This window comes from Vanessa cardui, chromosome 4, assembly GCF_905220365.1.
Source record: "Vanessa cardui chromosome 4, ilVanCard2.1, whole genome shotgun sequence".
Lineage (NCBI taxonomy): Eukaryota > Metazoa > Arthropoda > Insecta > Lepidoptera > Nymphalidae > Vanessa > Vanessa cardui.
This window is the reverse complement of record NC_061126.1, coordinates 13,558,649-13,573,836: the sequence shown is the minus strand read 5'-3', so window position 1 is coordinate 13,573,836 and position 15,188 is coordinate 13,558,649. Positions and strand designations below refer to the sequence as shown.

Genomic DNA, 15,188 nt, shown 5'->3' with positions numbered 1-15,188 from the left:
AGTACTGTTGTTTGGCGGTAGAATAACTGATGAGTGTGTGGTACCTACCCAGACGGGCTTGCACAAAGCCCTACCACCAAGTTAAAACAACTCTGTTAAACGCAATCTAGTTTTTCGATAAAAAAAAGCTTGGAGCTTCTATGCAACAGTTGGTGGGTATTTATTTGATTCATAAATGATGTCTAATAATCAGTGCCGAGCACGAAATCATTTATAATTAAATCAAAAACTTGTCCAATTCATCTGAAGTGCCTATTCCGTCATGTTTGGTAACAACAACAGCCTGTAAATTCCCACTACTGGGCTAAAGGCCTCCTCTCCCTTTGAGGAGAAGGTTTGGAACATATTCCATCACGCTGTTCCAATGCGGGTTGGTGGAATACACATGTGGCAGAATTTCTATGAAATTTGTCACGTTTCCTCACGATGTTTTTCTTCACCGCTGAGCACGAGATGAATTATAAAGACAAATTAAGCACATGAAACAGCGGTGCTTGCCTGGGCTTGAACCCGCAATCATCGGTTAAGATGCACGCGTTCTAACCACTGGGCCATCTCGACTCGAAAAAAAAAAAATCTCTTGAGTCGAGATTTTTGGTAAAGATTCCCAAAAATGTATTATTACTTTTTGACGTGGGAAAATAGTTACTAGAAATGTAGTAATCATACATTATACTAATAGTTTTATTAGCGATACAATACTGACCACAGTAGCAATTTTTTTTAAGAAAATAATTATATTATCACATGGAACACATGAGATCCATTTTTTAATCTGGTAAATATGTTCGTTTTAAAAAGAAGATTTTTAACAGTACTTTTTTATGTTGTTCTTAAAAAACTTTAAAATTAAAATTTGACGTATTACGTCATTTTTGGGTTTTGTTTGTGAATTATATAAAATAAAAACTAAAAACCAAGGATAAAAAATAACTGTATCAAAATGAGAAATAGTGGGTTAATTTTGTTTATGTGCGCGGGCCTGTTACTCGTAAGTATTGCAGAAAAATATTCATAATTATATTAAAGATGTTTTCATTTTAACTCGAAATATTCTTCAAGGCACCGAAAATAAAAATAAAAATAAATTCATATATATATATAATGCATTGTTTAAAACGCTAGCAGATAGTATAAGATAGAATTTCAGAGCGGCGGCGCAATCCTTGGCGGTTCAACGGTATGGAGTCTGCTTCGGATGTCATACTACTTCTGGACATCCGATCTGGGAGTGGAACTTGGCTCCAGCGTGCTTTTCGTGTCGGGCTCCTTGCTGTGCCTACCAGCATCCTGGCTAGCGACCCTTGTTCCATACCATCCCAGATCGATAACACTTCTAGCTATCGTATGTTTTGCGTTTGTATTTTTCCGTTATTTAGTTTCTCCCAATTAAATTATAATGTTGCCTGGTAATGGAAAATACCGGGCAGTAAAAAAATAAAGATAAGATATGCTAAAAGCAACGTGTCTGAAATTACAAATGTAAAAAAATATAATAACATTAAAAAACCATTGTCGACAGTTATTACCTTACAGAAAACCGTCCGAGTGCGCCATAAAGAATGAGAGACAATATACACATATTTACATTCAATTTTAATAATTAAGTTACTTTGGAATCCTAATTAAATATTGGCAGATCTGTTTACTTTACAGTTTGCGATTTGCTTATTGCTTTGGTATAGTTCGGTTTCTCGTTTGTTTGCAGCTGATGATGATAGTGACTTCCGGAATGATGCTATTATCAATAGGCATGTCGTCCATCATGGGGCTATCGCGAGCATTACGAGATACGAACGCTCTGAATTCGAGCATGCTGCGTGCGATGTCATTCGAAGCAATGGCTGTCAAAACCGCTTTCGCGTCAATGCAGTTAGAGGTACCATATTGGAATATATTTACATTAAAAGTCTGTGAATTTCAAGCTGTTGGGCTCCCATTGAGGAGAAGGTTTGAAACATTTTCCACCACGCTGTTCCAATGCGGGTTGGTGGAATGCACATGTGGCAGAATTTCGATGAAATTAGACACATGCAGGTCTCCTCACGATGTTTTCTGCACCGCCGAGCACGATATGAATTATAAACACAAATTAATCACATGAATATTCAGTGGTGCTTGCCTGGGTTTGAACCCGCAACCATCACGCTTTCCAACCACTGAGTCATCTCGGCTCTTGGGAATATATACGTAACATAAAACCGATTAAAACTTTGATGGTGTTGATCGATGATATTCTAATAAACAGATATGTTATATCTATACTCAACAACAGAAAAAAGTGTGCCGCGACGGGTACCGTTTATTTTAGTTTATTTTTACATTTCGTTAAAAGTAAAAAGGATAGCTTGATAAAAACAAGTAAAAGAGATAACTAGATGTTTTAATTACGCAAAACATATTACTACGTAATTATGATGTATTATAACGTATTACTACGTAAAACGACTAAAGGAAATCGTCCCAATTAGGACGTTTTCTAGTCTTTACTTTTTGCGCGTTAATAACATATCTGTTTAATAAAATATCATTGGTGTTGATAGATTTTTTTCCTTCTACGTATTCGAATACGAATGAAATACTAAAAGATTTTTGGAAAAAATATCTTATTAGAGGAGATTTTAAAAATTGATAAAAAGAGACCAAGAATAATTAAGAGATTTATTTTAATACTAGCTAAAATGTTGTGGTGTTCACTCGCCCTACGATTGGTATCAATACGGACGCACTTTTCCACCTTCGTGCTGTGGACGCGTTTGGAATGGAAAGGTATATTTTTAAATCATATTCTTATTCCTTGTATATGTTGTATACAATTTCATTTTTATTATGTAACTTATAGTGAGTTATTTTTATAGTATAATTTGTTAAAAATAATTAATTAATTTTTCTTTACCTTGTTTTTAATATTTACCGTTGTAAAAGCCAGTGCCTTATAATAACAAATTGTCGCTTTATCGGAATCGAAACAATTGTTGCCCTCCTGTGTTTTTTTTTCTATTCTACTAACACAACGATCCCTTTGCATTTCCGTCCAAGTTAGATCGTAATAACGCATCTAATACGTAATGTGGAATCGGGATTATATCATAAACCTTAAATTAGCACAATAGTTTCAGAGCGCTCAAGCGATGTACGTTTTGATAAATATGAAACAATTTAAATCATTGTGGTTCAAAAATTGAACGAGATTTGGTGTCAGGAGACACTATGCAGATTTGCAACATTTTTGTTTTAGTACATAAGCATAACAACAACAACATCCTGTAAATTCCCACTGCTGGGCTAAAGGCCTCCTCTCCCTTTGAGGAGAAGGTTTGGAACATATTCCACCACGCTGTTCCAATGCGGGTTGGTGGAATACACATGTGGCAGAATTTCTATGAAATTTGTCACATGCAGGTTTCCTCACGATGTTTTCCTTCACCGCTTAGCACGAGATGAATTATAAATACAAATTAAGCCATGTGCTTAATTTGTCTTTATAATTCAAGCAGCGGTGCTTGCCTGGGTTTGAATCCGCAATCATCGGTTAAGATGCACGTTTTCTAACCACTGGGCCATCTCGACTCTCACATAAGCATAAACAACGTCTAATTCTAGCATGTCGAACAATGCGAAATACCGCTGTACAGCGTAGGCTGTCTGCGCCCCGCAAAAGCTGAGCTGCGTATGTACGCAAATTCTCTGGCGGTGCTCGCTTGCGCAATTATTATCGTTAAGGTAATAAAAATTTAATAGTAAATATTGAATTAACATTAATTTTCTTATATCACATGGTTGAACAGTTAATATTAAAACTCAAAATTGCAGTATGTTATTGTATTTTAGTCATGGATAAACACGTGGCAGACAATGAGCACTCTCTTTACTGTCAAAATGAATTGAATTTTAAAAACAAATGAAATATATAAACACTCGTTGATTCTTCGAATTTGATCAATCGATATTAAAATATAATCTATGAAATCAATAACCATTGCACCTGTTTAAGATTGTTATCCTTAAATGTTTCCAGGCGGTGACATTATTCGCAGCTGCGTACTCTCTCGTAGCAGGACTCGTTGAGAATAACCCGGTTGAATTTAAGCCGCCACAGCCGTTACGCATCGCATGTCTGACGTCGCCACAACTTATGTCAGGGGTTCCATACGTAATGCCCAAAACTCCCGGCCCGATATGAATGTTACCCTGCTTCTGTGGTATTTTTCCACAAAAAATAAACGACTCATTAAATTATTTCAAATAGATTTTTTTATGATTGTTTTAATTACGATTATTTGTTTTAATTATATTTGGTTTTTATTTATATGATTTGTCTGAAAAATAAATGTTTTCTTAATTTTATATTGTTTTGGGGATATAGAACATGCGTTTTTTAAAACACATGTTCGTGCTGAAAAAAAATTTTCTGTATTGGAAATAAATAAATGTTTATTGTCATACATTTTATTTTATTGACCAGATAATTGATATTGTAACAATTTGCTCTAACTTAACTTACAGGGTGGGTACACTATTAAAACGAAATAATTAGGATATCTTTTTAATTGTTATTTTTTGAACACAATACAACATGCAAGCATTAAAATGCTTTATGAAATTAAGAAACAATCATATCTTTTCTATATTTGGTACCTATTTTTGGTTATCTTCAAAATATTTATGAAAACGATCCCTATATAAAGACAAACAAAAACTATAATATATTATGAAAAAATTCGTACAACAGGGGCGAAAACGCTCGGGCGGCGGCGTGCCTCCCCAGGAACTTAATATCTACAGGACTATCGAAGTTTGGAACATTAGGCCGCAATTGAAAGACGCCCCGTCGCCCGCACGTTCCCCCTCGCCCACCGCTCCGCACCCCCGCTCGCGGCTTCGCCCCGGGCAAGGCGACGCTATACTCATATTCACAACAATAGCTACATAGTACAAGTCTAAGATAATAATTATAAGCGATCGTATTCGATAATTTAGAATTCGAAGATTACAGATGCGGCGGGGGCGAAGCGCGGGGATCGAGGGCGCAGGCTTGTAAGCGTCGGCCCGCCGCAATACTTTCACTCTCCAGCGCTGCAGCGTCACACACATTCACACGTCGCGGCGGACCGAGGCGACGGACGCGCCGACAGCGGAGCGAGCTCGCCGCGAGCGGGCGGCGAGTCACGCGCCGTCGACGCCGGAGGCGACGTGCGCGCTCCGTCGCCCACCCGGGAGCGCGCGCCACTCGACGCACCGATCGGTCGCACTAAAAGGCATTACGTTTCGCGGCACGCTTCTATAATCCTACCTAAACGATAACTATAATATTGCTATAACGAGGATAAACGTTCGACGCGATCGAGCGGCACGCGGCCTCCGGGCGGCGGGCGCGGACGCGCCGCTCGCTCAGTTAAGGCCGGGAGCGGGGCGCGCCCGCGTCAATTGGTTAACATTAGGTCTATCTAGAATAAATAGGGTGTGCGTGCGTCGCTCAGGGCGGCTCTAGCGCCGCGCGCCGCGGTGCTTGCGGTGCGGGTGAGGCGCGCGGCCCCACCACAGCGCCGCCAGCGCCAGCGCCGCCGCCACGTCGCGCCGCGCTCTGCGTAACCACACATCGCTCGGAATACGTCACACAAGCACGGCTTACGCCCGAGACGCTCCCGGGGGAGTTCGTCCAACTGGCTAGCGACGGATTTCGAACCAACGTATTACGAAGATTGAGCTAATAAATATATGCTCCGAGAAACACGGTCTATTCTAATTTTTAGTACTTCTAGGATTACCAAAGTGTGGAGCTACTAATGTGTAAGGAGAACTATCGAATGCTATTTTACTTTAATTATCTACTGAGCATAATGAGGCTTTTGATCAAACCAAATACTCATTGTAATCAATTCAACCTACTTTGTTATTAGCTAAACTTGTCTACTTCAATTTAAAAATCTTCGTTATGCGTTAGTAGGAGAGTCTTAAAGCTCTATTATAAAATTTGATCTAAGGTAATATAATCCACAAAATACTCTGAATAATCAACAAAATTATCTAACATCTATATATTGTATTAAAAATTAACAAAGGGACCATATTTAAAGTAAAAAGTTATGCATAGTGATGTAAAATGGAATAAAACGATTTAATTCATATCAAAATAAAAATCACTAAAAAATATTTTCATGCTACGTTAAAATTTTATGGAAGTTATTGACAAACAGTTTGATAAAAATCACCATGCGCAATGGGTAACAAGAAATTGATATGGCATGCAAAGTAAAATGAGTTTTATGAACTACCTTCGATTTAGTAATTACACACATTTATGTTTAAACTTAATTTAAAATCTTCAAATGTTATTTAATAGTAAACAACTCTTTGCTTTCAACTTTTAGGTTTCTAAGTCGAAGGTATAGGCACAAATAAAATATGTTAATATAGCACATGTATGAATGAGTAAGAAGAGTGGGGATGGTTACCGATGCACACAACACGCGAGATTGCTCACCAAAGTAGCACACTGCCCGCCCTGCAACAAGCGGAAACCGTCTTCACTTTACACCGACCAAGCGAACTTGGCCGAAGCTCGGTTAGTCAATGTTATCACGTAAGCGAAAATTGATCCAGCAAGCGACTTCAATCTCAAACGATACCTGACGAAATGCTCGCAATGCATCATGAAGCATTTACTTACCGGCTCTCGAGGAAAGAGTTAGTAAACAGTTCGATCTGAATGAACCGTAATTAATATAATTATGATTTATTCGGTTATATTGTCAATAGTCATTAATGACTGCTGTATTTGTTGAATTAGTAAAGAAAATGTATATAAATATATATAAGGTATTAATTATGTAATATAATTTATAGGCAAAAACATGGCTCTAAAGGATTATTCGAAAAACTGTTTCATAAGAAACCGCTTTCGAAACTAAGTCATGTACTGACATATTGTGTCCACGATAACGATCATTTTTAATGTTAGGGTAAAGCGTAAGTTCGAGGGTCGTCGTGCGAAAGCGTCACGATGTGCGCGCAGGCGGTACGTACTTGGCAGGTGGGGCAGTGCGGCGGCGCGCAGCCCGCGAGCTCGAGGCGGTGCGGCGCGCGCCACTCGCCCGCGCCCCCCGCGCCCCCCGCGCCCTCCGCGCCCGCGCCCGCGCCGCCCGCGCAGCAGCCCGCGCCCTCCTCGCACTCGGGCTCCCAGCAGTCTACCTCTCCCAGCTGCACATGCAATCATATATATCATTTGTAGTTATTGATACGGGTATACTAAAGGACTAGATACAAATGGCGCTTTTGATTTTTTTTTTTTATTTCAATATAGATGATCGTAAATTCGTTCACATAATGTTGTCTTAGATTTTCGCGATTATTACACATTGAAATAAAACTAGTTTTAACGGATTTAAATCGCGTATATTAATTATTTTTATAACGGGTAATACGGGTAGACTACCCGTGACCACGAACGCTGTAAAAATCTCGAAACGTCGGGATGATAAAAATAATTAATATACGCGATTTAAATCCGTTAAAACTAGATTTTTTTACAATCAGATCGTAAATTGTAATGGGATTATGCTTGTAATTACACAGGGTAATTCTACATTTATCACAAAGACAGGAAATGTGATCAACGTACGAGACATTCACAGATCTGGCACTGGTAGAGCCAGCGCTCGCCGCTTCGGAAGGTGACGTGGTGCATCTCCTGGTGACGACAGTGAAAGCGAGCCTCGCAATGTGGACAGCACGAGGCTGGCGCCAGTGCGAGTGACGATGCTGTGCTTTGGATCTGAAATTTGGAAAACATAACAATATAATTCTCTACTTTACCTCACCATGTTATTAGAATGAATTTTGCTGATTTCACCAACATAGTTCTGCATCTGCAATTTGCGTTTCTTGGTAAACTTTATATAGCCATAGTGACATTAAGGTGACATTTATTTTGAAATGGTACTTAAAATTTAAAGCGATGCTGAGAAAATTTATCTTACCGCAAGTGAGGTATTATCTCTATCGCAGGTGCAAGGCGCCCGTACGCAGGTAGCGACGCCGGCCGTACACACACAAGCGCGGCAGCCGCCCGCCTCCGCCCATTGAGCGCCATCGGACAAGATCTGCCCTTGCCATGAGCAACCTACATAAACCGGTCAATATATAACACGAACATAGCAACATAATATCAATCATTAGTCGAATGTAACGTTTTAGTAAAAATATTTTTGTTACATATACAACTACTCTATACTCAGTTGAAGTTTTAACCATCGAAACTGACATTGAATTAATTTAAAATAATGAATTTATCGTATAAAATAAGGGAACATACTGAGTTCACATTCCTGCGTGTCGCACTCGCATCTGAAACTACCGTCAGTATTGACGCAGCGTGCGCTCGGATGACATGTATGGAAGCCTTCCGTGCACTCGTCTACATCTGAAACAAATGCGGATTGTGATTGTGAAAAAACGACGGTTGGACTACATGTAATCACGAAATCACAAAATACATGTAGCTTGGCCTATGCCATCACCGGATATATTAACAGTTATATTTATAGTTATGTACACCGGTTTTCATGGGTACGCCACTCTGAGGTCCCGGGTTCGATTCCCGGCCGAGTCGATGTAGGTTACCATTAGTTTTCTATGTTGTCTTGGGTCTGGGTGTTTGTGGTAACGTCGTTACTTCTGATTTCCATAACACAAGTGCTTTAGCTACTTACATTGGGATCAGAGTAATGTATGTGATGTTGTGCCATATTTATTTATTCTTCAATACCTTCACAGTGGTCGCGGTGTGGATCCCGCCTGTAGCCGTCCCTGCACACGCAGTAGTAGGAGCCGGGCGTGTTGACGCAGAGCGCGCGCGGCACGCAGGGCGCGCGGGCGGCGGGGTGCGCGAGCGCGTCGCACTCGTCCACGTCCCGTTCGCAGCGCGCGCCGCCGAAGCCGCGCGCGCACGAGCAGTGCTCAGGTGACGCGCACACTCCCCCATTCAGACAGCCTCCCGTGCAAATTGCTAGAATCAATTTGTTCTATATTTCAAATATTTGTAATATTATTTTGGTTATATTTTGATTATGCTAGAATAATTAATTGGAAGTACATGTATGATGAGTATATTTTATATTTAGAATTGCGTCTTTCTCAAAAACGCTGAAAGTCAGCAAGATGTAGTTTTTCCTGTTTCAGACTGAAGTAAATTCTACGTATAACTCGTTTTTCTTATTTTGCTTGATATAATTTACATTGAATTGGGTGATAGTATAGTACGACAGCACTTGATGTCGTATCGGCAAAATTCGTAAAACCGATCACATACGAATTGAGTGCGCGATGCCAAATTATCAACATTTATTTCTCATGCGAATATGATCTATGCACAAACGTAATAACTTGTAATATCACATGACCTAATATATTCGTCAATTTGACGCGTCGATTTACATGCACTTGCTTTCTCTGACGCGTGAATCTATAGCGACGAATAGCGCCGAATGGCGCGATAGGGAGCTATTTCTATTGGTTTTGTAAATCGGCAGTAATTCATTTTATTTTCATTCCATTGCATTTTCCGATGCTACATCTAATTTGTGTCGAACTATACATTTAAATTCATTTTCTAGATTGACGATTCCAGCTCTACTTTACATAGGTACGTTTTAGTGCTGTGTTGAGCTGAATTGACTTAACACAAGTAATACGAATTAATACGATGTACTCACGCGTGCAAGTGTGCCCGTCACCGGAGTATCCGTCGCGACAGCGGCAGGAGTACGAGCCTGGCGTGTTGCTACACTGCGCATGCGCGTGACAGCCGTGAGTCTCGCTCGCGCACTCGTCCACCTTTGGATAAAAACATTAAGCATTAATTAATTTAGTGCATTTAATAAATAAAAAAATAGATGTAACGTATTCTAGCGCTGCACTAGCTATGGCTTAATGGTCATGTGTATCTGAACACATTATTTCCACATTAAAAATTTATAACGTATCTCGTATGTGTGTGTAATGTGTAGGTGTATATAACCAGTGTGCCATCTCAGCTCTTTAATATGTTACAATAATAGAAAAACTCGAATTGGAGCATCGCGGTGGTATTAACTCCAAACCCATTCAAAGGGAGAGGAGACGATAGCCCAACAGTGACTGTACTGTACTGCCTACAGTACAGTACAGTGGGATCATAATGAATAGTCTGTAAAATAGAAAAAAACTTTGTCAATAAATGAATTAATTAAATATAAAAACGTCACTAATAAGTCAATACTACTAAGATTAATTCAAACTGGTAATTAACACGTCACAGTACCTAGTACTGTGACGTGTTAATTACCAGTTTTTACAGACTATTCATTATGATCCCACCAAAAACATTAAATGTAAAAAATGCCAAGTCTTTCGATGCAGTCTTTCCGTCGTAAAAAGTTTTGAGATCTCATAGAAGCCAAGTCCTATTCAAATTATTGTAGTTATAAATCAACATTTAGAAATTGTATCAATAGTTTTCTTTACATTATAATTATAGTGACTTGGCAATGAACACAAGAAGAAATAAAACGACATATTTGGAGGAGTTGAAAGTTATACACACCGCATGTGTAAACATTAATATTTCAAAATTTAAGATTAAAAACGTTCAAATTAAACGTTGGTATGATAATACGTAAATAGAATACAATACCTCAATGCAGTTAAATTTGTCTCGTCTCGTGTATCCAGGCAGACACTGGCAGACGTAGCTTCCTACGACGTTGACGCAGCGCGTGTTGGAGTGACAGTGGTGCCCGTACAGCCCGCCCGCTGCCTGACATTCATCCACATCTACAACACATTGCCGATCGATTATTAATAAAAATAATTATGTATCTAATGATTTTCTTTAATGATAGTATCCTGTAGTGTTGTGTAGTTCGCAAACAAACTAGATCCTCGATTCATCGATTTTATTTTTTGCGGAAAATCTTTTAAAGCATTTTCATTTAGAGTCCAAACATTTCAATTATTCATGTTGCAGTAAGTATAGTATGAAAAAAGCGAGCGATGCCATTTTTTTGGAATCAATAAAAGCCAGATCGCTTTTTTAGTTCATTTGTTCGTCAAACTTCAACTGATAATAATCTCTCAAAAATTGTATTAATTCTATCAAAATAAATTATAAGTTTAAAAGGGTTTGCGTTTTTGTTGCTTACCTTCGCATGTAATTCCGTCTCCTTGAAAACCTTGGTTACACTTACAAGTGTACTTTGTATTGAGATTCATACATGTCGCATTCTCGTCGCACGAATGACCCATACTACAGTAGTCCACCCCTAGAACGTAACAATAAATAATTACAATAATTTCTCCCGTTCATAAAATAAATTGTCAAAAGAAGGTCATACTTAATTTCATCTGCCAAGATTAAATGATTTTAACTTTAAAATATAATAAACTCTACATTTTGGATATCTATATATATATACCTACCTTTAAACTTACTTTTAATTAACGCATTGTTCTGTTATCGAAATAACATAAATATAAAAAAGTTGAATTCGTTTGGAATTGCATTTGATGTTCTATTGCTGCGACATTAAAAGTTAATTCAATATCTTAGTATTTTTATCAATTGGTTAAAATGAAACGAAGACAAATAAATACGATGGTAATTTTTGTATTCAATTATTTTTCCCCAATCGTACAATGTAATAATTGAGTACGAATTTTATAAATTACTAGTTGTCATGTGTTAGGCAAAAAAAATAGTTTATGTCCTTGGATTACAAGTTTGCTTCATACCAAAATTCGTCAAATTCGTTTCATAGGTTTGGCAGTTGAAGAGTGAGAGAAAGACAGCGTTACTTTCACATTTATATAATTAGTGTATATTAGATCATACCTGGACAAAATTTACAACATTCCCCGGGCACTGTGAACTGATCGGGGGCGTCGCAAGGCAACGTTGGGCATGCTGTTTCGGGGTCGACGCGAGTACACTGCATGTTGCCGTCGTGACACACGCACTCTGCACACTCCTTCGGTGCGAATCTTTCGCCGTGTTCGTAGAGCGTGCCTTTTAGTAAACATTGTCCTAGAATAGAAGAAAAATAAGCATATATAATATAAGAGTTTCAAAGTTACTTCTACTATACATAGGACCGGATTGGTCTTGAGGCCCTAGGACAACATATAATCTATTGACATGATTAGGCTTCATAATACTACAGATTTAAAATGTATTATAATGGATTACGTTATAAAACTAAAAATAAAACTACATCTAAACATGATTTGTTTGAAATTTAATATGATGAAAGGTTAATGAATAAAATATAATTTTAATTGGCTTTGTAATCAACAGATAATCTAGGGCCGACAAAATATAGCTCGGTTTAAATGTGAGTGAGGACATAATAACACTCAAATCAATGGTACCTTACAGTTGCAATGTTTATATGGTCAAACGCAAAACTATATATGTAAAAAATATATCGCAAATAACCCTCTATAATATGTATAAATGACTTACTAAGACAAGTAGGACAACATTCTCCTGGATGTAATACTGGATTTTTACATTCTGCTCTATCGCACTCTACTGGCCTGCACGTAATCTCACCATGCTAAAAATAAAGAAAAATTATAACGTATAAAATAAATTGAATATTTTAAATAACATAACGTCACTTCAAATAATATATTACCACGCAGGAGCAACGATTGCAGTCTTTTTGCCAAGTGGCACCATCAGCGTGCACTGTGCCGTTGGAATAGCATGACTTTTGACAGTCACACTGTTCCAGCCGCGCAAGCCGAGCTTCTGCACCCACCAACTATAATTTATTAAAAAGTAAATAGCAGCACTGTAGGACAACTAATTTATTAGCTCAAACACCATTTTAATTTACCTTATGTGAAAGGTCATGGATATGCGATGTCAATTCCTGTACGGTGGCCTGAAGTAGTGCAAACTGCCCACAAGTAGGGCATTCGGAGTCCAGCCCCGGGCACTGTACCAGGTAGCCGTGAGGCCCGCTCACGAGTCTAACCTCTTGAATAGTTCCCTAAAAGAAATATTAGTTACGGTTTTGTGAAGTAAATTATTCTTAAGTAGTGAATTATATTTTCTTAATTAATATAATAAATATACAAATGAAAAAGGTTTAACTTCAAAAATTTTAGACTAACCTTAAATAACGAATGCTTGCTATTTCTCTGTCCAACCCACAACGAGAGCTGAGGCTGGGTGAAGTTCCGATCGGGTGGCGGTATGAGACGACGATAGAGCGGGTGGCAGTCTACGAGTAACGTGGCCTGGGCACCAGACACAGCCAGTGCTACGCGGTGCCAAGCCCCGTCCGCCAATCGGTATGGGAATGTTTCCACCCGAGCCGTCGCACTGCCAGCTGCCACATAGTGTAACCGCACCTCATCTCGCCGCCCGCTCGACTGCAGCTCCAAGTACCTGCGCATCGCACAGCCCCGTAGGTACTAAGTATCAAAACCCGTCGCCGCGCTCTCGGAACCTCCCTCCGAGCGAAATGTTCCGAGGTACACGTAAACAAACAACACATATACTCGGACGGCAGACGGGGTGGGACAGGCTTCGAGCGGACCTCGGCTCGCTCTACATCTCAATATCGCTCGCTCAGGAAGGGGACCATGTACCTCGGAACGAATCGCGTTCGGTGTCGATATACGTATTTGGTGTCTGATGGAAAGCCATAGGGAGAACGCGATTTGCGATGTTCGATCGCAGACAGAAATACTGGAGGGAGATTCGGCGCCGATCGTTGTTTATCCGGCCGGCTGATTCTTCCAATCTGAGTGACGAACCCGATTCCCGAACCCGATCAGTGTCGAATTAAATGCACAATTACTGATTCCCATGTCGCTTGGAATGCAAGTGCGGAGCCCGACGGAAAGAATCAAAGCGGACACGGGCCCTTAACGGTATGACTAACAACAACATCAAGGTAAACATTAAAAGACGGATCATAAGGAGACGGTTAGACAGTTATAGAACAAAACACGTCAAGACACAGAACACAAGACGGACGACGGCGGAGTAGGCGCAGTGGACGCATGCAAGTCGACTCGCCCGCGCACACATACGGCCATGCACAGGTCACAGTGAGCGCAAATAGAGGATCGAGGAGGGCATTCCGAGGCACAGGACATTCCAAGATACATGATTCTCCCCTATGCGCGCGCACGAATGCTGTCGAGAGGCAACATTCGTGCGCGCGCAGCGATGTTGAGATCTAGAACTTACCGGTCAACATTGTGGAACTCCGTAGCCCGCCGGGGTGCGCTCGCTGGAAGGCTGTCGGTCACGCCGGTTGTTCATCCTGATTTTCTACCCGACATCAAACCGTACTTTTATTAGACAAATACATTTCAAGTACAATTGCTTTATTAATTTTAGCAATACTTTGTTAATGTCTGTGATCAAGTATATAACATTGTAGGTTCTATTACAAATTGTAGACACTTACTTACTAAACATCAACACAAACATTTCATGCTAATACGACTTAATAAGACATGTTATTAAATCATTTTGTAAGGTTTATTTTCCCTTAAACTATGTCGATATCTACAAGATCCAAATAGCACAAAGTCGCTAATAAATTGATATTATCGTACAAAAAAAAAATTGTTTGATCGATCGAATTAATACTAGAGGTAGGTATTGGATCTTGTGAGATTAATAGTTATGGAGGTGGTGACTGATGAGTACCTGTTGTAGCCGTGTGAGAAGGATAGTATCGTGCCAGAGTTAGCGGGCTCCTGTCGCAGTGTGGCGAGCAATGTAAACTCGGGTGAGCGGCGTAACAATTCCGCTGCACGCTCAAACGCCTCGCCCTCAACCTGCAGCGACCGCGACTCCCCTGAATAAGTATATAAATACTATTAAATATAAAGATTATTTATTATACACCAAATATAATTGAACATTATCGGCATATAAGTTTGATAATGGTACATCATTGCTACTTCTTGGCTCTTGCTATTGTTTGTGTGAATATATTTCATATTGATCCATAAATATAGAATGTATTAATACTAGAACCTTGAGTATAGCACATATTGGATCCAAGTATATTTATGAACCTTCGCTTCGACACAAATGTGTGGATATAACCTCAATCGGTCGAGTCGTCAAAATCGAATTAAAAAGAATGTAAGCACAAATGGTATTGTTATTACTATAA

At 39.3% G+C, this 15,188-nt stretch overlaps 2 protein-coding genes across 2 annotated transcripts in view; one reads left to right on the top strand and one right to left on the bottom strand.

The window, feature by feature from the left end:
* The first annotated feature begins 943 nt into the window (after positions 1–943).
* Positions 944–4,414, top strand: LOC124544253. Its single transcript, XM_047122726.1, has 6 exons — positions 944–991; positions 1,151–1,345; positions 1,709–1,879; positions 2,677–2,769; positions 3,604–3,723; positions 4,019–4,414. The coding sequence occupies exons 1-6, from the start codon at positions 944–946 to the stop codon at positions 4,181–4,183; spliced, it is 792 nt and encodes a 263-aa protein (XP_046978682.1). The 3' UTR covers positions 4,184–4,414.
* Positions 4,415–4,416: 2 nt separating this feature from the next.
* The window catches only part of LOC124544377 (protein kinase C-binding protein NELL1-like), a 48,819-nt gene continuing 38,047 nt past the window's right edge, over positions 4,417–15,188 (bottom strand). The window contains exons 3-18 of the mRNA XM_047122897.1: positions 14,714–14,864; positions 13,159–13,435; positions 12,879–13,034; positions 12,675–12,803; positions 12,500–12,593; positions 11,870–12,061; positions 11,181–11,300; positions 10,673–10,812; positions 9,714–9,834; positions 8,768–9,007; positions 8,315–8,422; positions 7,980–8,122; positions 7,622–7,774; positions 7,027–7,200; positions 6,485–6,505; positions 4,417–5,584 (exon numbers count right to left, since the gene is read on the bottom strand). Coding sequence (XP_046978853.1) covers positions 5,477–5,584; positions 6,485–6,505; positions 7,027–7,200; positions 7,622–7,774; positions 7,980–8,122; positions 8,315–8,422; positions 8,768–9,007; positions 9,714–9,834; positions 10,673–10,812; positions 11,181–11,300; positions 11,870–12,061; positions 12,500–12,593; positions 12,675–12,803; positions 12,879–13,034; positions 13,159–13,435; positions 14,714–14,864 — 2,327 coding nt within the window. The 3' untranslated portion in view covers positions 4,417–5,476. The remainder of the gene's footprint in view (positions 5,585–6,484; positions 6,506–7,026; positions 7,201–7,621; positions 7,775–7,979; positions 8,123–8,314; positions 8,423–8,767; positions 9,008–9,713; positions 9,835–10,672; positions 10,813–11,180; positions 11,301–11,869; positions 12,062–12,499; positions 12,594–12,674; positions 12,804–12,878; positions 13,035–13,158; positions 13,436–14,713; positions 14,865–15,188) is intronic.